Source organism: Sceloporus occidentalis, unplaced genomic scaffold (genome assembly GCF_023333645.1).
Source record: "Sceloporus occidentalis isolate IW3139 unplaced genomic scaffold, rSceOcc1.0.p SCAF_7, whole genome shotgun sequence".
In the NCBI taxonomy this organism is placed as follows: Eukaryota; Metazoa; Chordata; class Lepidosauria; order Squamata; family Phrynosomatidae; genus Sceloporus; species Sceloporus occidentalis.
Window position 1 is genome coordinate 67677035 of NW_028316987.1, and position 22597 is coordinate 67699631.

Here is a 22597-nt window from a genome sequence, read left to right on the forward strand (position 1 = left end):
GCAGGTGCATCCCAAGCAAAATTCTGAAAAGACATGTACTCACCCGTTCACCAGCACTTCCAGCAGGTCCAGGAGCACCAACTGCACCAGGAGCACCCTGAAGACCAAGATCAAGCAGAATCACATGTTTGAAACTTGTTTTATCCCTACAGATTCAGACCATGTAAAAATAATATTGGTAAACAATGGGTATTGTATGAATTTCCATAATTATGGAAATTGCGTGTACTTTCCCCCCAGCATCCAAACCAAAATCTGTGTAAATGGATAAGTGATCTTGCTTTGTAGTTTCATAAGGAAGTTTTATTTAAGCATTTTAGCAATGAAATGTCATGTTGTATGGAAAAATGCAGGTTGATTTAGGTCGGGGAGGGGGGCTTATCCTTCCTAAAACTGCCAGGAGCTGTCCACACCTTTTCCAAACTTTAAGTGGTGGTAGCAGCAAAAAACTCAACCGATTTTTCTGGTTATTATTAAAAACAAAATGCACACCCTATGCAAATGTTCTTTTCAAGCTTAACAGTACTCTTGGAAGTGAACATTCAGGAAATCAGAATCCAAGTAAACTAAGTAAACTTCATGTTCATGTTTGCACTTGGTTTCAGATTAGAATCACTGAACATTAAGTGACTTCTTCAGAACAGATGGATGATGTACTGAGACCTAAATCTAGTTATTTTGCCTTCCCAAAATGATTTCTAAAGGGATTGTATGACTCCTTGGAAATAAAGCAACTCAAGCACACTTACACGAGAACCATCTCTTCCTGTTGTTCCAGCATCTCCTCTGAAGCCTTGTGGACCCTAAAATAAAGCAGAAAACAGAATTAATTTGGTCATCAGTGTCTGAGTCACACCGGTATGTATGTAGGATATTTTACATAGTAGTGGTTCCTATATTGTCTCAGTAATGAGACGCAGAACACACTCCTCTGTACATTAACTCTGTACAGTACATTAAACAGAGTCTCTGGGGCAGTTGATGGCGCGTTACAGACCGCCCAGAAGGGGCAGTCTCGCGCTGCTGCTGGTTGCTGCGTCTGGGAACCGCAGCATCCAAACCGCGCGGTTCCCAGACGCAGCAAAGAAGAAGTGCCGAAATGGCGCTTCTTCCTCTGCCCCGGATGAGACGCCGTGAGGCGCTACTCGCACACTCGTGGCGTCACATCCAGTGCGCGATGTGCGGATGCTATGCATCCAGCACGTTAAGATGGTGGTGCCTGTGTGTATAGGGTGCCACCATCTTTACGCCCTCGTCACATGCTAGGGGTGAGGCTGGTGTGGGTGCTAGGTCCTCGGCCAACCCCTAGCATGTGACGGGGGCGCCGGAAGAGCCCATCTGTAACAGGCCGATGTGTAAGAAAATAAAATGGTGGATCTACTATCTCATCCAAAGTCCTACTGGTTTGTACCAACCACTACAGAGTGGATGGTGTTGGAGGTACCCTCCTCTGATGGCAATGGTAGGAATCCTGTTGGCCAGTTCCAACTAAAGCAGTGCCACTGAACCATTTGTTCAATGGTGAGTCAACGCAGTGATAAATACAATCAATTCAATTGATTTTGTCAGAACTATCAATAAGATTTAGAGTAATGTATATTGCTGTTGTGGCTTTTAAATCCATCTGATCGGTTTCAATAGGAAAGAAAATCTGTATGCCAGATATGAGACATGACCTTTCAAGACTTAAGGGGAGGGGTGGGCAACTGTGGAAGACTAAGGGATCTCATTAGCCCTCCAGGAGATACTAGGGAGCCATATTAACCCTCCGGGAACCCTTCATTAGCTCTCCCCACTGCAAAAATACCAGCGATTTAACATGGGACCTTCCATATGTTCTACAATTTTTTCCCCTGAGGAACATCTTGCATTGGACCTTGGGTTTTCTTCTTCTGCCTTACCTTTTCACCTTTCCCTCCTGGGATACCAGCAACGCCTCTCTCTCCAGGGATTCCACTAGAACCGCCTGGTCCTGGAGCTCCAGCTGCACCAGCATTACCGGGTTCACCCTAGCAGAAGAAGGGACAGGAGAGGAAAGTTAAACTGTGAAAGGCTCTAGAGATAACATGCAAACTGTTGCACTGTGCTACTTCACTATCAGGTATTTCTGACTTCTGTTGAATATCTCTACATAAAGACTGGTCTGCTGAGGATCACATGGTGAGTGTTTCTTAGCACTGGTCACTTGAGGTAACCCATTCATTGAGCATGCAGGCAGAAGTAACTAAACCCTCATGGCCAATCCTGATTGAAAATGGGACTAATGAGATGGATTAATTTCCAGGGATACCTACTAGGAGTTCACAATTCTCATGGGGGATAAAGTGCCTCCATTGTCTGGACTGTGAATCACTGGTAATTAAACAGGATCCATTCAAATCATGACAATGTCATGGATGTCAAGAAGCACTGGGACTATATTTCCCATAATCAAGGCTTCTAGAGCCTAAAGCTTAATTTTTTTGAAAAGAGGAAGTGGAAGGAGAAGAGAGCACATTTCAGAATGATGAAGAAAGGGTTCAAAACAGACTGTAAACAGGACATCCTCACTGAAAACAGCTGTACAGCATTTCATTATGGTGGTGCCATCAGGGCAGCACTTTTAGGCTGCAGTCCATCTCAAAAATTCTATATAAGGATCATGTCCCTTTCAGGTTTTGGACTTTGCTTTATTTCTGTCCTATAGTAAAAAAAATAACTTTAAGTTCAGACCTAGTGAGCACATATATATTGCTACAACTATACCAATTGACAGAAGCAAACATCCAAGCATGAGTCTTCACTGAATCATGAGACTCACTGGATGATCAGTGACACACTTTCAACCCTAGCTGCCCACAGGGTTGTTGTGAAGATAGAGTGGGAAAGGGGAGAGCCACATAATCTGCCTTGAGTTCATTTGTGGAAAGCCATAAAGCCTGAAAAAGTCAATTTTTGTACTACAAGTCCCACATTTCCCTAGCCAGTAGTCACTTTCCAAAAAGTAACTTTTCCAAGCTTTTGGAACAATTGGATCTAAATGTAATGCATACATATGTAAATTCCAGATGCCTAATGAGGCTTTCAAAGTCCTCCTCATTTAAAATGAGGGTGGAAATTGTACAGGCCTTTGGATGTTGTTGAACTGCAGCTACCAGGATTGTTCACCACTGGCTTATGCTCATGAAAGGTGATGGGTTTTTGTAGTCCAACAATATTGGAATGGCTTGTCCACTTCTGTCCCAAAGCCAACTTTAAATCTCAAATTGAAATGATGTGGTCTACCATATTTATTTATTTATTTATGTTCACTGTTATTAGAATTGGGGTGCAACTCCCAGCATTCTCAGATTTTGCTATGGTGGCCAGGGTCAAGGGGAGCTACACTTTAACAGCATCTGGAAGGATATTTGATTTGCACCCCTGTTTTCATTTCACATACAGATCTGTTGTTCAGAGGGAGCAACGCTTGTGTATAAACTCTGAAGTGGGTCAACTGTGGGCTCTCAGTATTATAAACACAGCTTTTCAAAGCAGCACCTCTAACAACAAAGACAGCAGGGGAAAATCTCAAGCCAAAAAGACTTCTGCGTGTCTGCTGTAACATCTGGTTTCTGAATTGTTTTGGTGGCTCCCACTTCCATTTCCCACATAATGAAAGCTCTTAATACAGACTGAGAAATATGCCATTTGATCATGCATCGAGGCTTTGGTATTTCAAGAAGAGACATGTGGAAGTTGTTGCCATCAGCAGTACATGCATGAAGGATGCAACAGTGCCCTCCCTAGGACTTCAGAAAAATTGCAGCCTCTCTGCCTTACCTTGTTGCCATCAGTTCCTGGGGGGCCAGATGGGCCACGGTTTCCAAGGGGGCCTGTAGGACCAACTGCTCCACTTTCACCTGGAGGGCCACGCTCACCCTGCAGAAAACAAATCGGTGTGAAGTTGTTTGGAATCCAAAGTAATCAATTTGTTACTGTGAGGAAAAATAGTATTCAACGGTACAGACAGTAAACATTCACTTTACTTGTGAACTCACAAAAATTCATAGTTATTGAATTGGTGTTTTTAGGATTAAGCAGAACTTGGAAAACAGCCAAGTTACTTCCAAACAGGTAACAACTCCCAGAATTCCCCAGCTAACATAAGCAGTGGTTATGCTGTCTGGGACCTGTTCATTTCCAAGTTCTCCAATTATGGATAGGTCCTGTTCACCTGTAGGAGTATTTTGTTATTGTTGTGTGCCTTCAAGTCGTTTCCGACTTACAGCGACCCTAAAGAAAACCTATCACTTGGCAAGATTTCTTCAGAGGGGGTTTGCCATAGCCATCCTCTGAGACTAAGAGAGTGCGACTTGCCCAAGGTCACCCAGTGGGTTTCCATAGGCGAGCTGGGGCTTGAACCCTGGTCTCCTAGGTCCTAGTCCAATGCTCAAACCATCATGCCACACTGGCTCTCATAGGAGTAGGAGTACTATATCTAACCAATAGTTCAAGGAGCTACTGTAGCAAGCTCTGACTCTTATTTTGACTTGGCTAGAAGCATAACATAACTGATCAGTTCTACAGTTCTGTCCTAATGACAGTGACTCAGAAGTCCCACTGGCTTCAGTGGGGCTCATTGCTGAACAAGTATGCTGGAGAGAGCAAAACTGGTTTTATTTCCTAGTTCAGAATTGTGTTCCTCCCAATCCAACTCATTATAGTGGTGGGGGAAAAGAACATAACAGTATGGATACATATGCCTTATGCACATTGTACTTGCATGCTGTGTTTATTAATTATTTCATAAATATCATTATGTCATATGCTATGTGACTATAAAACACTACAGCTTGAATAGAGGCTTAGTCATATAGACAGTCTAGCCCCACTGAAATCAAAAGTATTTAAGTTCATCAACTTAAGCTCCATTAAATTCAACAGACCTATTCTAAGAATGATTGAGTGTGTTATCTAATCTTTTGTATATTAGATTAAAAGCCTATTAATGGTAATATACTGATTATAGCAATACCAATGTTATTTCACTATATATGTTGTTTTCAGTTGTAAAACATATTTAGCTTGATGATATTTTTAGTAATTAATTTATTGAATTTATATCCCTCCTTTCTCCCAAATAGGATTCAAGGTGGCTGATAAAGTTTAGTAAAGGGAGAATTGTGCAAAGGTCTAATAATTTGAAACAATGGAATTTACTTTGTTTTATGTCTCTATTCTCTTCATTTTTCTTTTTCTTAAAGTAATTTTTCACTTTATTTTACTACAGCTACCATAATTCACCAGATAGCATGGCCAAAAATTATACTGGCTGGGGGATTTTCAGAGCTGTAGTCCAGATAAATAATTTTTTCAACTTGGCTTTACTCTCCAATGTTGTCCTTTTCTACAAGAAAAATACCGGTGATATAGATTAAATCCCCCTCAGTATACTAAAATGGTCTAAAGTTGTAACATCTAATGTGTTAGACCCAAGACTTGAGTTTCAGAGATAATGATATATTCAAGTTTTCCTGGGGATAAAAAAAAAGGAAAATATTAAGGAAAAATATCTTACTCTTGAACCAGCAGGACCAGGAAGACCAAAGTCACCATGAAGACCCTATTGTAAAAAAAAGAGAGAGACTAATTAACTTTAACTTAAATGACTTTTCTTACTATTGTTCAACAGATCCGAAAGCTACTGGCTAAGGAGATTTTCATTCAGTGAAATAAAAAGAAGACAACATTTTGAGTGAGAAAATGACATGAAAGCAACTTCAAGGAATAAAGTTCTGTATATTTACATGTGAAAATATCACAATAACATATTTAATCTGTGTTCAGATGTTAACATTTTCAACAAAAAAACAGAACCATTATCCCAGCTTTCTTTAAAACAATGTGTAACTACTTCCACCTGCTGTTCACCTTGGCACATTAAAGACATTCATGACAGAACTTGAGAAAACACAATGGGTTGAAGGCTATCACACATGAAGAAAAGTAATCTGGGGCTTCTCTCTTTGGTCATACAAGACTTTTGTCCATTGCATTTGTGTGGTTCAGAAGATTGTGTCTTATAAATAACATCATTTATCACTTACCCTTTCACCTGGTTTGCCAGCTTCACCGACTGGGCCTGAGGGACCTGGAAGACCCTAAATGAAAAGAAAGGATGAGATGTACTAAAATATCAATATGACAAGGTTGAATACACTTTCAATGGCTGCAAATGAATTTATTCATCTTGCAGTAAAGCATTACTAAACCTCTTATTCTGGATAGCAGTCAAGAGAACAGGAACTCAATTGTGTCTTAAAAGCTTAGTTCTGGGCATCTGCAGACCTATTCTGTAGTGTGAAATCAAACCTTAAGTCTGACAGCCCTTCTGTCCTGCATGAAAACACCCCACTTTTACTGGAGCAGTCTAGATAGTCTTTAAGGTAAAATGAAAGCAAAGGACTGTGCAAGACAGCTCAGTTCCCCTCTGCCAGTTTTACACATCCTGGAAACCTCTAACTGATTCAGTTTAAAACTCCCATTATCACAACCAAAAATATTCTATATTTGGTTAAGTATATCCTCACTTACTTGGAAGCCAGGAGGACCAGCTGGACCAGTTTCACCTTTAGAACCAGGGTTGCCCTAGCAAAAATAAAGCAAACAAACAAACAAAGCTTTTATCACATTGCTGTTGTTGTGTGTCTTCAAGTCATTTCCAACTTATGATAACCCTAAAGTGAACCTACCATGGGTTTTTTTGGGGCTGAGAGTGTGTGACTCTCTCAAGGTCACCCAGTGGGTTTCCATGGCTGAGTAGGAAAATGAACCATGGTTTTCAGGGTCATAATCCAATGCTCAAACCACTGCACCATATTGTCTCTCTCTTATCACATACATACACATATACATGGACACACTCAATCCTGGACATTCTAGAAAAGCTATTTTCAAACCACAGACCAGGAAGCAATGAACCATGGTTAAAATTAACCACAGTTTGTGTTCAGATGTATGACTAAAATATTGGTCAATTGGAATTGGGAGCTAAAGCTTCCAGTCTTCTAGAAGTCATGCTAGAGGTAGGGAGAAAAGCAGGGAGATGCAAACAGGGATGTTTTAACCTAATGTATAATTTAATATACGGTACATAATTTACTCAGGTATATAAATAAATGAATAAACACATGCAATTGCTCCCTTCAGAATTACATAAAAGAATGCATATGCCAATCAATACCCTCCATTAACATTAATGATCAGTCAAACACACCAGGAGACTGAGCTTTTTGTTTGCATCAAAGGTAAGCAAAGCTGATCTTATACTTACAGTGACACCAGCTGGTCCTTGAGCTCCGTTGTTTCCATCAGGACCAGGAGCACCCTAGAAGAAGAGATGTTTCTGTTAAGTATTGTTAAATAAACTATGGGTAGTCTTCTGCTAAAATATACAACAGGTCTGTTTTTCTTTTTTTAAAAAAAATCAAAGGGTTGTAAATAAAAGGTCTGAACCTGGTCCATCACATGTGATGTGATGGACATGGATACTATGTAAAAGTAACTTCTGGTATATGTGTGGATGGACACAAGTATGATTGTGCATTGTCTCTCTCTCTCACACACACACACATAATCATTCTTTCTGTAAAATTATTCTGTCTAAACAACAACAATAACAAGATCTCAGGTTGGACTAAAAATTAGTAAAGCATTAATCAGATAATTTTATAAATTAGAGCTGCCATGCCAGTTATCTGGTGGATGCTGAAGTGAGGTCTGGTTTTTATTTTAAGCGCTGACATATATACTGGTGAAAAGATCATACAGAGGACTACATACATGAGGAAAACTACATACAGAGGAAAGCTATTGGTTTCTAGTTACTAGTAGAGGAGCTAGACTTGCATCTGATTTCATGTAATGGGGTGGACAAAGGCCTTAAGCTTCTTTTCCAACCTGTGACCCCTCCAGACTCCCTGTACCACCATACTCTCCAATATTTTACAGATGAAGACAAGCACACATGTGGCCAAGGCCTGTTACAGACAGCCAAAATAAAGCTGCTTCGAGTCACAGTGGAGGTATGGTGTTTCACTGATGTATGCGTCCTAAGAGTCCAGAAGCCGCACCAAAGCCACGCTCCAGTCCTTAGGGCTGGAGCGTGGCTTTGGTGCGACTTCTGGACTCTTAGGACGCATGCATCATTGAAACACCATACCTCCACTGTGTCTCGAAGCAGCTTTATTTTGGCTGTCTGTAACAGGCCCAAGATTGTCAATTCTTCTTCTCTACCCCAAGTGAGTTAATTGAGTGCAAATTACTTTTACACTTTGAACTCTGTTTGCAGCAACTGAAGTAAGGTGAGAACAAAGGGGGGAAGTGGAAGGAGGTGAGAGAAAGTGGGACATTTTAAAAGTGGCTGAAAAAGTGAGACAACAGAGGATTAACTGGAACTGCCCCAGCCAAATTGAGATAGTTCAGGAATCACTCTTTTTCTGTCTGCCCCTCCTGCAGGTGAATTGTCTTTTCTGGAAACCTCCAGAAGTGGTAATATACTCACTATTTAACATAATTTTTCCCCAATCTTTCAAAACCAGAGACTGACTTTCAACCATTTCTGTTTTTTGTAGGTTTTTTTAATTTGAGGGAGGGCATCTGAGGACCACATGAACTGTCCAAAGCACCTAGAGGGTCCTAGGACAGAAAAATGGTCCCCAGAAACTTTGCAGTTGTCCATGCATGCTTTACACTAATTTGCAGAACTTATTCTTAGATTTTGGAAATCCTTGTAATAATTCAGTTTCCCTAACTAAGGCACACCCATCCAGGAAATACAGAAATCGTGCATACCCGATTGCCAGGAACGCCAGCATTGCCTCTGTCACCAGGTTTGCCAGGCTCACCCTGTGGTTAAAGAAAAAGAAAAGAAAAAAGAAAGACATTTAAAATAAGACACCGATTAGAATGAACCATAGCTATACCTAGATCATTTTACTTTTGCTGATGTATTTCCAAAGACTTTTCATAAGACTCTCAGATCAGGGCTAAAGCTTCAGGGACTGGTATGGTTGGACCAGAGTGTAGAAGGGTTACTTTTTTTTTGTTTCTAACAGGTGTAGTATAAAAATGCAACATTTTCAAGTTTAGGCTTGGAAAACTGCCAAGGTCCATGCTCGCTTGACAGAACACCATAAATGTGACCCCCTCCAAGATCAGCTGTTCTTCCTACTGCTTGTATGGTTACAACCTGTTCGCTTATCCACTCTCAACAAACCATCATGCTTCTAGCCCTCTGTTGAAATCACTGCTGCTCTTTGCCTCCAAAATGTCAGAGATGTCAATACCATTACCACCTCTGGGCAGCCTATTCCATTGTGGCCTTCATTTAATAGTCTGGAAACATTTATATTATCATTTAGATAATCCTGTGAATGCATTAATCCAGGGGTGGAAATTGTGACTCTCCAGACATTTTTGTCTTACAACTTCAGTTAGTCCTAGCTAGTAAATCCAATAGTGAGGGATTATGGGAGTCACAGTCCCAAAACATCTGGAGGGCCACACCTCTCCATTTCACTGACTTAGTATGTTTACTTACACTTGAATCCTTTATCTTCTATGGCCTAACAAACACACTTAAAGGACCAAACTCAAGGAATAAATGTACAGAATTAAAATATGAATGCCTCCAACTCCAGTGGTCTTAGTTCCAAACTGCATTTTCAAAACTTTCTCTATACTGCTTCATACTAGTAATGGGAGATTATATGGTGCAAGCTGATGCGTGAAGATCTTTGTCAATATGTACTGTTCTAGTGTGTAATTTGTACTACAGTACTGCTGTATTTTTATATGTTTTAATTAAGAAAAAAATTTAATAAAATATGAATAATTTTTTTTAAAAAAGTAATGGGAGATTATATGCCTGAATCTTTCCCTGTGTTAAAAACCTGCCAACAATCTCCTTAAGCAAGTAAATCTAATGTTGCCAATAGAAAGCTATACATGAATCTTTTTCTCTCGCATGCTAGCTTTCCATAGTGCGGACATTTTTGATAAAGGAACATTTAAACATGAGATTGCCCACTCACAATCTGAAGTGGTACAGTACAAAAGAAGATAGTCGGCCCTTATACACAGATTGTTTATACACGGATTCAAGCATCCACAGTTTGAAAATGTTCCAAAAGGTCCACTGTATACCATTAGACTGAGTAATTTGCCCCTTAAAGTCACTGGACACTTTATGGTCCTAAGATTGTGCACAAACCTGGGATTTGGTGTAGCACCTTCGCGCCCACTGCCTATGTGTTGTTAAACTACTTCTGGAAAGACTTTCCATTTTTAAAAAGTTTGCAATAAAATGACCAGCTGGGCAGAATGTTAGAAAGTTCCTTTTGTGGATTATAAACCAGAACCTTCCAAACAGCACTGACCATGTTGGCTGTGGAATTCTAGGAGTTGTAAGCCAAGTTCTGTTGAGGGAGATGCTGCACTGAAAATTAAAATGAATTTCTCAAGTATACCTGAACAATGATTTCTGAACATATCAAAAATGTTGCATCAGTATAACCGTTCTTTGGATTAAGTAAAATCTGTGTAAGACTCGTATATTGCAGAATATAGTCCTGAAAATTCCCTACTCTTGCTGCTTTTAGGATGGACGTATTTATTGTGGTTTTAATGGTTTTGTTGTTTTAAATTTTAAGTGTTATTTTAGATTGGAGCATGGGATAAGAATGTAATATTAAAAAAAGGAAAAGAAGATAGCAGATGATCATGAACATGGAACTGACAGCTAAATTCTGATGCTACTTATTGTTGTCAAAATGGTACTGAACAAGGCAAAGCAAACTGCAAGGCAACATCATGGGCTGTTGACATTATACTAACATTATGGGATGTTACTGGTGCTGTTTGCTGTGATATAAAAAAAACTAAATATGTTGATGTGAACATGGTACTACACCAACTCTCTGAGTAGCCATACCATAGCCACATATGGTGACACCTCATAGTGCCAGTGCACTTACATTGGGACCTTTTGGTCCTGGGAATCCAATGTTGCCAGGTTCACCTCTTGGACCAGCTGGGCCAGTTGGGCCAGGTCGACCATCAGCACCAGGCAGACCCTAGGAGACAAAGAACAGTGCTTTTATTCTAGGTACATTGCTTCTGTGTTGCAGATTCTACCATCACTGAGAGCAGCTTCACTTTCAATTGTTATTTCTTTTACAACCAGAAGACATATCTAAATTATGCTTCCTTTCTTTTACATCAGTACTTCACTATTGTCAGTACTTCACTATCATGCCAAAGGCGATGGAAATCAAGAAAAGGAATCCATCACATACGTGTGACATTGGGATCTAACTTTTAACAACAGCAGTATGTATAACTAGAATTTCCCCCAGTATTGATCAGCTTTATTGTGTTATAGGCTATTCTTTAATAATTGTGTCATATTTACACAACAGCTGTACCTGCAGCCTGTCCTCCAGATTCCCCCACAACTGATTTAGAGAAAAATTCTGCTGAAGAACTGGGTTATTTTACGTATTTAATTATTCTATATGCTGCCTTTCTCCCAGAGTAGGACCCGAGTCCCAGAGAGAGTCAATTTAAAAACTTTCACACTAATTTTAAAATCAATTTTAAAATTTTAAAATAATTAATAACTTTAGAAGACCTAGCAGAGAGCTATACAGAACCATATTCAGTTGTTGATAAACTAACACCTCTTTGGAGCCTAAATAAGAAGTCAGTGTTCAACAGAGAAAAAAAAAATCATTAGCTGACAATGTTTTCATCTGAGGCCCATAATAATATACTGCCTATAGAGCTGGGTCTCAACATGAAAAAAGACACAGGTCCAAAGCTCTGAGTTCAGCATCAGCCCTTGAGCAAATCATCATCTCTTCATCTATCTAACTTGGCTTGTGCAGGTGCTGTCTGGATAACATACTCTCCAATATTTCACAGAGGAAACTGGGACACATATAACCAGGCAACCAAGCAACATCAGTGTGATCAAGATGGCAAAAATTATAAATTAGGAAAAACACAAACATTTGCAGAGGATTCAGAAGTTTGCTTTTGCATGAGCCTGTTGGGTAGAGCAAAATTATGTTCTCTTCTCTCTCTGCTGCTGAGTTAACCACGGCAAACTAGTTTTGCATTCAATTTGTAGCAATTCAAGTAAGCCAAGGACCAAGTGGGAGACAGAGGATTAATCAGATGTGTCCCTGCTCAATTGGGACAATTGGATGGCATAGGATAAAAAGAATGAAAGTGTCAAATAACATAATATGGGAAAACTTCTGTTGAAATTACTTATGTAGGGATGTAGAAGATACGTGTTTTTAAAAGGTTTTCCATCCCCACCACCCCCAGAATAAAGTGGGCATACTTACAACAGGGCCTTCTTTGCCAGCAGGGCCAGGGCTTCCAGACTGACCAGGGAGACCCTAAAAGGCACAGAAATTTACACTGATATGGTCTTTTGGTTTATTTGAAATTTAAATGTATCCTCCCCCACTCTGCATGCACAAAAATACTAAAATGGTGTGGTGAGATTATCTATCTATCTATCTATCTATCTATCTATCTATCTATCTATCTATCTATCTATCTCCCTATAAGTAATGAGTGGGATATTTTAAAGAGATAAATCCAACTGGGTTCAGTGAGAGTTAATCCCAGTAAAAAAGTATAGGATTGCAGCTTAAATGTATATGGGATCATGGGCTCCATTTCATATCTGTAAAATGAGAATTTCAGTGGACTACTTCACATCACAGTTGTGAAAGACAAATAAGGTGAGGAATGTAAAGCAGTTCTCATTGCTGAGTGTATTAAACATTTAAAATCATAATTATGTAGACTGAGTTTTTAAAATAGGCAATTAAATTCATCTAAATTCCAGTATAATTGTTATTGTTTTTTAAAGTAAGCAAATCCATGAATTTATTTGGATTGTACTCTTTAATTTAAAGTGATATTATCATTCATACTTACTCTGGCACCCATGAGACCTGGTTCACCAGGGCGACCTGCATCACCATTTGGACCTTTAGCACCTGCAGGTCCAGTAGCACCACGGTTGCCAGCAGGGCCCTACAGAGCAAGCAAATTATGATCAAATTAGAGGGCACAACAGATGAAATAAAATCAACATTAATCTGGCTTGTCAGTTAAAAAAAAGTCTGCTACTTGTTCTTAGGATTGAAAACAAAATAGCAGAAGGCAGCTTACTATGGCACCAGCTCTGCCATCAGATCCAGGGAGACCACGAGATCCAGGAACACCCTATGAAGAAAAAGAAGACAAATGTCTTGTCAGAAATGGGAATAAGTTTCCGCCAGAAGGCAAAAAGACAAAGCTTGTGATGAAGATTTACAAAGGAATGCCCGGAATTTTCTGATGGGCCACAGTGAATGTATTTTCATTCTGTGAAGGCCCTGGAGGAAGACATGAAACCTGATCTTCCCCCTTTATTTTATAACCTTATTTGAATTCACATACCCTTAGATATCTGGGAGATAGATGAGAAGTTCAGGTTTCTCCAGGTGACTCGCTGTGGACTTTACTGAATGCTGCAGAGCACAATTTAGTGCAGTGGTGGTTCCCAAACTCTGATCCCCCAGGTGTTTTGGACTCCGGCTCCCAGAATCACAGCCCATTAGCCAAGATGGCTGAGGCTTCTGGTAGCTGAAGTAGAAAACACCCAGGGAACTAGAGTTTGGGAATCACTGATCTAGCAAACAGGAAAATGCTCATGAAATGGCAAGCATAGTTTCAATATGGCTGCAATATCCAGCATGCAATCAGCAATGGCTGGACCCCTTATGCTAATGCTAGTCCTATGTCCCTATTAGCTCTGGGAACCAACAGAAACTGAAGCAGGCAAAAGCATTCCTTACACCTAACTTGATCAGGAGTGATTTGATTGGGCCTGAATCATAAGACCACCAGAAAAGGCCCTCAATCCGGAGTCACTTTATATCTAAATCTTGACATTTGCTGATTTTAGTGGCAGATGGAAAAAGATCCAGCAGATCAGATGAGAAACAATATGGAGCAATCCTGTGGTTAATAAGATGCTGCCTTCCTATGACATCACCATAAATCTTGTAATTTTTTGAGCCTGACTACAATTGTTAGTTCCAATTAGAGTAGACCAACTGAATCAACGACTTGCTAAATCAATAACTATACAGTTGGCCTTCTTTATCCATGGATTTTTTATCCACGGATTCAAACACCTACAGCTTGAAAATGTTTTTTTTAAAAACTATACATTCCAAATAGCGAATCTTGATTTTCCTTTTTATATAAGGGACACTATTGTGCTATGCCATTGTATTTAATGGAACTTGAGCATCCACAGCTTTTATTATCCACAGAGGTCCTGGAACCAAACTGCAGCAGATAACAAGGACTCACTGTATATATAATTTATTTTGACTCAATAGGTCTATTCTAATTGAGATTTAAAAGTCCATAGTATCACTCCTGAGCAATGCAGCACCATATCTGAGTCATAATTTAGCTCGTAAGGCAGTCACAGCTTTTAGGAAATGTTGTAATCTAAGATCTGTATCCATGGGATGAAAAAAGATGGCCTGTTTCAATGATATCATACAAGACAGGGCCAGTTATTACATTTCTCCCTAACAAGAGCATTCCTGTGGATTATCTCTGAATCCTGATATAACCTGGAAAAATAATGTTTGAATGCACTCTGCGTGCGAATTTTTCACAGTCAAAGACTGGTAGAACACAGTAGGTTTCCATAGGTACACAGACATAGAGGTCACAGACAGAATTGATCCAACTGATAAAAAAATGTGAATAAAATCTCATTGTCACAAAAATTAAGTGTAAACACTGTAGCATACTGTGCCATGACTTTCCTATTTTGTTCCATTAGGCCATTTTGCTTGTGACTATCAGCTGTGCAGAAACCAAATGTTTTCCATGCAAGCTAAGGTGAAAAACAATGCACCAGACTCTAAGCCTACACAAAACTTCAGTGAGCATCCATTTTTTTCTAAATGACTTGAATTAAGTATGTCCTAAGACAGAAGCATTATCTTGCTATTCAGGATCCTTTTCATTTACTAATATGCCAACTAACTTTTAATTATTTTTTTAAAAAATGAGCATTGATGTCACCTAGTCTTATTCTTATTATTGATGTAATTTTTAATTTGAAAAATTATGTTTTGCCAACCCATGATTCTACAGAACAATATAATTTATCTGATTTCTCTTCAGGGCATATTTAGCTGAGATGATGTGAACTGGCTCATCTGAAGTCAAAGCAAGTCCAGTGGTCTGCTTAGTGTAGTATGAGCTACCATACCTAGTGGTCGTCACTCATGTCATGTCAGGTTTCTCTCCACACTTACTTGGGATATAATATTTGGGATGCACATGGAACCAGTATGTATCAAGCATGAAGTCCTTCCATCAAGAACTACCACAGTCCACCATGTTTATTTTCTGGTACAGACCAGAAAGCCCATTCAGGCACAGATAAAATAAAATAATTCTAATCTGGCAGCCAGAAGTACTCTAGAGTCTTGGACAGAGGTCGTTCCCAACAACTGCCCCTTGATCCATTTAAATGGACGTGCCAAGAGACTGAATCTGAAATCTTCCACATAGAATCTTTGTATTCAGGTCTCTCCCTGATATTTTTCACTGTGTTATTTTTGCAACATGCATAGGACTTACTCTTAAACCTGCAGATCCAGGGGGACCAGAAGATCCAGGCTCACCAGTGGAACCTCTCTTGCCTTCTTCACCACTTGGACCAGAAGGACCAGCTGGGCCAGAAGAACCCTGTTTTGTTATAAAAATAGCAGTAGAGTCACCATTTTGAGTAACAGGCTGTACTGCAGAAAAAGACAAAACAAAATATATATCCTGTATTGTTTTATAATATTTTACAGTACTTACAGGCTCACCCTTGTTACCAGTTTCACCCTTGGATCCAGCAGGGCCAGGTTCACCCTAGAGGGAAACAGAACAAAAGATCCCAGCGGTGAGTATACTAAAACAAACTTGATTTTTTTTCTTTTTAGCTTCTGAGATACACATTCACCAAGTAAGAAGGAATAACAACAGGAGACAACCATGCTCAAATACTCTGTCATTCAGAAATCTTCCTAACTTGGACCAGTGCTTAAATTATATGGGGTGGTGGTGGTAGGGAATCCTTTAATGAAATCTACATAACCCACTCCTCGTCCTTCTCTCCCAAATTTTATCACACACCCCCCCCCCCCCCCCCAGTAGTGTTTCTAAAATCAGTAGCTAAAAGATCTGGAAGAAACATTAATATGACCCACTCTGCCTTTATAATTTGAGCACTGGCCTCAGTTATGGCCTGGATTATATATTTAGTAGTGGGGTGAGGAGGGGAAAGAAAACAGAAGGTGAAATAATAGAGCCGCAGTAGCATAACAAGTTATGAACTGGGAAGTTCTTAGTCCAGACCTGATTCCTAGTTTCATAGTTGTCCATTAAATGTACAGGAACCCTCTCTGTTTTTCAATCTGGCAACCCAACTTTAGCTATGATTACATTAAATATATATGTTCCCAAATACAAAATAAATATTGTCAAACTTGTCTATTTTACTGGATTCCTGATAAATAAATATATCTTTAAAGCAGTGATGAAGAACATGCAGGCTCACAGATTTTGTTGAATCACAGCTCTCGCTGTCCTTAACCACTAGCTGCACTGGTTAGGGCTGATGGGAGTTGGAGTCTGAGGCCCAGTACAGACCTCTCAAAAAAGGGAAGCCTACCGGCACCTCCCCCCCGTTAACAAGTGTGCCACTAGCGCACTGTGGTGCGCTGGTTATACAAGCGCCGTGCAGCACTTTCATAACAATGGCGGCGCCCATATATACAGGGTGCCACCATTGTGATGCCCTCGTCACGTGCTAGGGTTGAGGGGCGTATGGCTGCACCACCCCGAGGCAACCCTAGCACCTGACAAGGGCGTGCTTTCCGGTCCGTCTATACCGGGCCTAAGATCTGGAGGCTACAGGTCTCTATCTCTGCATTTAAGAACGCTTTTGAACAATTAAGACAAGTGTGGAATAAAATAAAAAGAACTAGTAAAAGTGAAAGTTTGCATTTAGATATTAAGATTTAATTGACTAAAGATATAGAATCACAGAGCTGGAAGAGACCGCAAGAGCCATCCAGTCCAACCCTCTGCCATGCAGGAAATCCAGATCAAAGCATCCCCGACAGATGGCCATCCAGCCTCTGTATTTACATTAGGAAACAGAAAATTCCTAATAGGTTTGCTTCATTGTTCATTGCTAGAGTTGAAGAATGTGACAAGAATGTCTCAATGCTATGGCAAATCTTTTAAGCCAGAAGTTGGGTGCTGGCTTATAGTAAGAGGAGAATTAGAAAAGCAAAATAAAAACCACACTGTTAAAACTGCATTTGTGGAATCAATAGTTACAAAAGGAGAGACATATTTCAGACAATATCACTTACAGTAAGTCCTCTAGCACCAGAAGCTCCAGCAGGTCCAGAGGGTCCAGGGATACCACGAGGACCTGGTAGGCCAGGAGCACCAGCAACACCAGGAAGACCCTGTCCAAAAGGGAAAGAAAGTAGATGTATTACAACCAACAGATGCATAACCCAACAGATGCAATGCTTATGAAATGAATTAAATTTAACCTGTGGATACTTACAGCTGCACCTTTAGCACCATTAATACCATTGGTACCTGGGTTACCCTAAAAAGACAAGCAAAGAAACCATAATTTACAAAGCAACAAACATCAGTGACTGACCTCCCATGTCCTCTGGCCAAGGAGACTTTATTTAGCAATGGCAGGGATTAAATTTTACTTACTGGAGGACCAACAGGACCAGAAGCACCAGGAAGTCCAGCCTCACCACGAGGACCAGCAGGACCACTTGGGCCAGTTGCACCAGCAGAACCTATTTCACCCTGTTTGAAAAAGAGATATTGGACATCTATAAATCTTTAAGAACCAGGTGATATTGTCTGTTTCAGCATAAATATGTCACTCTAATTAGTCTTTAAAGAATAACACAGGTATACTGCTAATATATCAGCTAGCGTAATGGACACGTGTAAGGAGTATGGTCAAGTTGCAGGAGGTAATTCAGCAAAATAGGCTTGTGTGAGATACATCTATCCCAACATGTATTTTTAAATATCCTTCCTTCCATTTGAGCTTTGATCATGTGATGCTCTGCAGGCTGGAAATGCAGTCTGTACGATACAACATCCACATGAAGAAAGACATTAACATAGAAGGATCTAATGCCAAGGACATGTGTCTTCCAGATGAAAAAGTCATCTACCTCTCAAATCTGGCCCACACACATTATTGCCTTATTTTGCCAGCCTATTAAAATCTCAAGTAACTTGAGGGGGGGAAATAATAATAATCATAACAACAAACTCAATCACAACAACAACAAATACTTTTCTCTGTATTTTCTTCACATGGCATGCATATTCCTTTGTTATACTGGGGCATAAATAATTCTGTGAATCTATTCTAAGTGAAGAAGAGTTATCTATACCCTGTCCATTCTTCAGCCTTTGTCCAAAGGTGGTGAAGGGACTATAACTCAACAAGGTAATATATATATATACCGTGTGTGTGTGTGTGTACATACTAGACATAGAGTGGAACAAGCTCAGGTATATTGTAATTGCAATTGGCTTTTCAATTTTTGATTCAACTTGTTTAAGGAAAACAAAGCTATGCACATTGTCCATGAGTAAAATAATCATTTTAAAAATGGAGACGAGGTAAAAAGACATTTGGAGATGAGATAAAAAGATATTTGCATGAGAAGGAACTGTCCTGAGAGAAAGGTGGGCTATAAATAATAAATATACAATAAATAATCCAAGACAAAGACATATATTATGGGTTTTTTCAAAGACATATAATGTCAGTATGGAATGGGAAGAGGCCATAAAGAAACAGACACCAGGCCACTGACAATAAAAATTAGTTGGCAACTAGATGTTTACAAAGACTTCCATTTTGTCAGGATTTCAATTAAAAATGCTTTCAGTCCAGTAGTCCATTCAGGCTAGTACCACTTTCCGAAACAGCAACCCACGAGAGTCTCAGGCTGCATCTACAGAATTAATGCAGTTTGACACTGCTTGAACTGCCATGGCTCAATGCCATGGAATTCTGGGATTTGTAGTTTTGTAAAATATTTAGCCTTCTTTGTCAGAGCTATGGTGCCACAACAAATTACAAATCCCATCATAGGATACAACCATGACAGTTAAAAGTGGTGTCAGAACTGCATTAATTTTGCATTGTTGCTAGCATAGCAGCCTCTGACATTTTTCACCATGTCATTTAGCTTGGTGATACTCTTGTCTCAGCATTTTCCTTCCAAAGCATGTAAGACATAGTTCCTCCTCAAAGCATGATACCGTATGTTTGTAGGAGGGGGAAAACTATGTTCTTCAAAGAGCACAGATCTAACACTGCTTTTCTTAAAATATTACTGAATATCTTTGAATATTTGTGCTAGAAAGTATCTTCCAGGTTTCTGCTATGCTAGTAAACATATACATACCTTGGCTCCAGGAGCACCTGGGAATCCTGGAGGTCCAGCAGCACCAATGGGACCCTTTGTTGGAAAGAAAAAAGGAAAGAAAAAAAATCCTTAGAGAGCTGCAAATTAAGGTACACTGCTGAAATAAACAGAAGAAACAGACAATGTATACTTGAATCTACCACTGTAATATGTAGCTTCTAGGAGGCTGAGATGATCAATTTCATTGTTTACAAGCAATGAAAATGGGAATGAAGGACATGATATCCATACATCTAAAGAGGAAAAATGTATTCTCATACTATTCCTAGATGGAAAAACACCTGATTGATGATAGGGGTCAAATGGAAAGACTATATTACTGCTTAGATTTGGCTGATCGCACAAGAGAGAAGCCTTTGTTGCTGCATTGTTTTATATGTTAACCATGCAGCCTAGGTTTTTTTTAAAGGAACTTAAAAAGAGAAAATTTAAATCTCTAAGATCCTTAGACAAGTCTACTGGAGCATTTCAGCAGATGTGCCTGCTCTTGGCAACTCTTTTTGTAGTCTCCAAGACTCCCAGTCTCTACATCTCAGCAGAAAGATAATTTAATCTTCTCCGTTTAAACCTTTATCACATGCAGAAATGTGTGGCTACATGTGTAAGATTATATCATACTGTGTTTATTTCCATATGTACACATATCCCACCCCCAGAAACACTTGTGGATGGTTGTAACTCATGGGTCTGGATCTTTTATGCATCTTTGCATTGTAGTCCCAGTGTCTGCAGGTTAAGATCCAATTCTTACTATACAGCTATGACACAAACACCTTTCTTATATCTTCTGTATGCTGGATGTTTCATGCTCTGCCCAAAAGGTAGGCCCATATGATGAATAAGCCACTAAGCTCAGCACAATCCAAAAGCCATTTATTGCTACCTGACAGGTACTGACAACCATTCCTATCTTTTTCAGGTCCAGAAAGAAAGCAAAACCATGCAATACATTAAGAGCTTGACTGGCAGAAATCAATCTTTTAACACAGGGTAATTTCCTAGAAGGCTCCACTACTGTGCATATTTTAGGACAATGTGTTTTAGGACAAAGCAATTTAAGTGAGTGTGTGGACAACATATGGTTCATATGTTGAAGCTGTCATGTAAATTCCCTGAGGCACTTTGGAAACTACAAGTAGAGTTAAATAGGCTGGAGGGGGAACACACCTAAGGATCTGAAATTAAGGGATCTGTATAAAAGATGGGATGATTAGCTCACATAATGGTTTGAAAGAACAATTATTCTGAAATGATGGAACACTACCTGTGTTTCTACTTTGAGCTCCACAAATATAGATATAATAAACAGTACAGGTGGCCACTTTTCAGTAGCTGTGAGAAGAGCCCTGTTGGATCAGAGTCAGGTTTTCAACCACATGTCCATAGAAAGTCTAGTAGAACATGAGGGCAACAGTCTGAATGGGGGCTGAGGAAGACTGGGAAGCATCCTCATTGTTTGTGGTATCAGCATAAGGCAATCAAACATATGGGATTACTTTATTATAGGAATCAAGAGAGAAAAATAATGAATGAACATGGCCTTAGGCTTGGAAATGGTGTGGTAAAGGGTAAAAAGAGTGCATCAGAGAATATAAGGTAATCACCTTCATCCCTAGAACCCATTCTTGGAAACAATGCCAAATGTCTACTGTCACGGAAGCACAAGAGGATGTCCATAAGTTGTAATTCAGGGCTGCTTCACACAAGCCAAATTTCATACATGGTTTTCACATCTATTAAGAAAATTGCAATAGCCTGTATTATGTTGCCTTGTTTAATGACCACACACAGTGCCAATGGTCAGTTTTAACATAAATGTGAACCTATCTCATCGAAGCCATGCCAAACATTATATGGCAATGAGTGTTACATTTAACAGACACCTGAGGCCTATGTTGCACTCTAAGGGTATTTATATGCAACAAAGGTTTTCCTGGGCCTATTGGTCCCATTTTCATATTTTATGTTTTAGTTATATATTCTGAAATGAATGTTTGAAGGCATCCCCTGTTATCAGGACCACTGCTTTTATTTAAAAATTGTTAAACAGCATGCCTCAGTTGTCACGAAGTCTGCATTTGTGCAGCAGTGTTGATGATGGTCTGTCTAGTCATTCCTGAGTTGGTCAGGACTGGAGCGCTGCCTAGATAGTGTAGTATAATGATTTGAGCATTGGATTAGGACACTGGGAAACCAGGGTCCAAATCTTCCTCAGAGGAAGGTAAAGGTAAACCCACTTTGAACAAATCCTGCCAAGAAAACCATACTATAGTGTCACCTTAGGGTTGCCATAAATCAGAAATTACTCGAAGTCACACAGCAACAGCATTGTCTAGGCTAACCTCTTGATAAACCAGCATTTAAGCAGAAACAGTGAACACCTGTCCTATGGGCCTTATTTGACTCTTGTTGCCATCTTTTCTTTGGGATGATGACATCCTAGCTGCTAATGGGAGGGGCATCTAGATAAAAGTGAGAAAAGCAGAAAGATCTCCAACTGTGTTGTTGAACCAGCTGGCTTGTTCCCTAAATTTAGGGTCATCTGAAAAAATGATCCTTGTGGTTTAATTGGCCTGCACCACTTGCATTAAAAATAATGCGGGGGAAGGACCCTCCAGATAGTTTAACTAGAAGAGTTAATTCATCCAGACTTGGGGTTTCTCCTCAACCAGGCTGCTAATAATGTCACTGGCCTCTGTAATTTTATTGTGGCAATTTGAGCCACATGTACTCAGGATGTTGATATAAAGCCTTGGATTTCAGTATGAACCTGCTAAAGATGAGATGAGCTGTCTGTGGACATTCTTAAGGAATAGTTCCTGTTGAATTTTGGCAATAGTTTGATATATATTTGGGAAGTTGTTTGCCTTTGAAGGTTCTTTGCTTTGCAACACATAAAAAGGCAGGCAGAACAGATGATGCAGAGAAACCAAAGGAAGCTAACTTGTGCCATTCAGGGCAGGACTATGAAGGACAGAATATAA

General features: G+C 39.7%; 1 protein-coding gene across 1 annotated transcript in view; it reads right to left on the reverse strand.

The window, feature by feature from the left end:
• COL1A2 (collagen type I alpha 2 chain) overlaps positions 1–22597 on the reverse strand; it is a 69104-nt gene that overhangs the window by 22705 nt on the left and 23802 nt on the right. The window contains exons 16-34 of the mRNA XM_089534016.1: positions 19593–19646; positions 17863–17961; positions 17699–17743; positions 17496–17594; positions 15931–15984; positions 15706–15813; positions 13219–13272; positions 12982–13080; positions 12378–12431; positions 10998–11096; positions 8815–8868; positions 7295–7348; positions 6556–6609; positions 6069–6122; positions 5540–5584; positions 3802–3900; positions 1902–2009; positions 750–803; positions 44–97 (exon numbers count right to left, since the gene is read on the reverse strand). Coding sequence (XP_089390142.1) covers positions 44–97; positions 750–803; positions 1902–2009; positions 3802–3900; positions 5540–5584; positions 6069–6122; positions 6556–6609; positions 7295–7348; positions 8815–8868; positions 10998–11096; positions 12378–12431; positions 12982–13080; positions 13219–13272; positions 15706–15813; positions 15931–15984; positions 17496–17594; positions 17699–17743; positions 17863–17961; positions 19593–19646 — 1341 coding nt within the window. The remainder of the gene's footprint in view (positions 1–43; positions 98–749; positions 804–1901; positions 2010–3801; positions 3901–5539; positions 5585–6068; positions 6123–6555; positions 6610–7294; positions 7349–8814; positions 8869–10997; positions 11097–12377; positions 12432–12981; positions 13081–13218; positions 13273–15705; positions 15814–15930; positions 15985–17495; positions 17595–17698; positions 17744–17862; positions 17962–19592; positions 19647–22597) is intronic.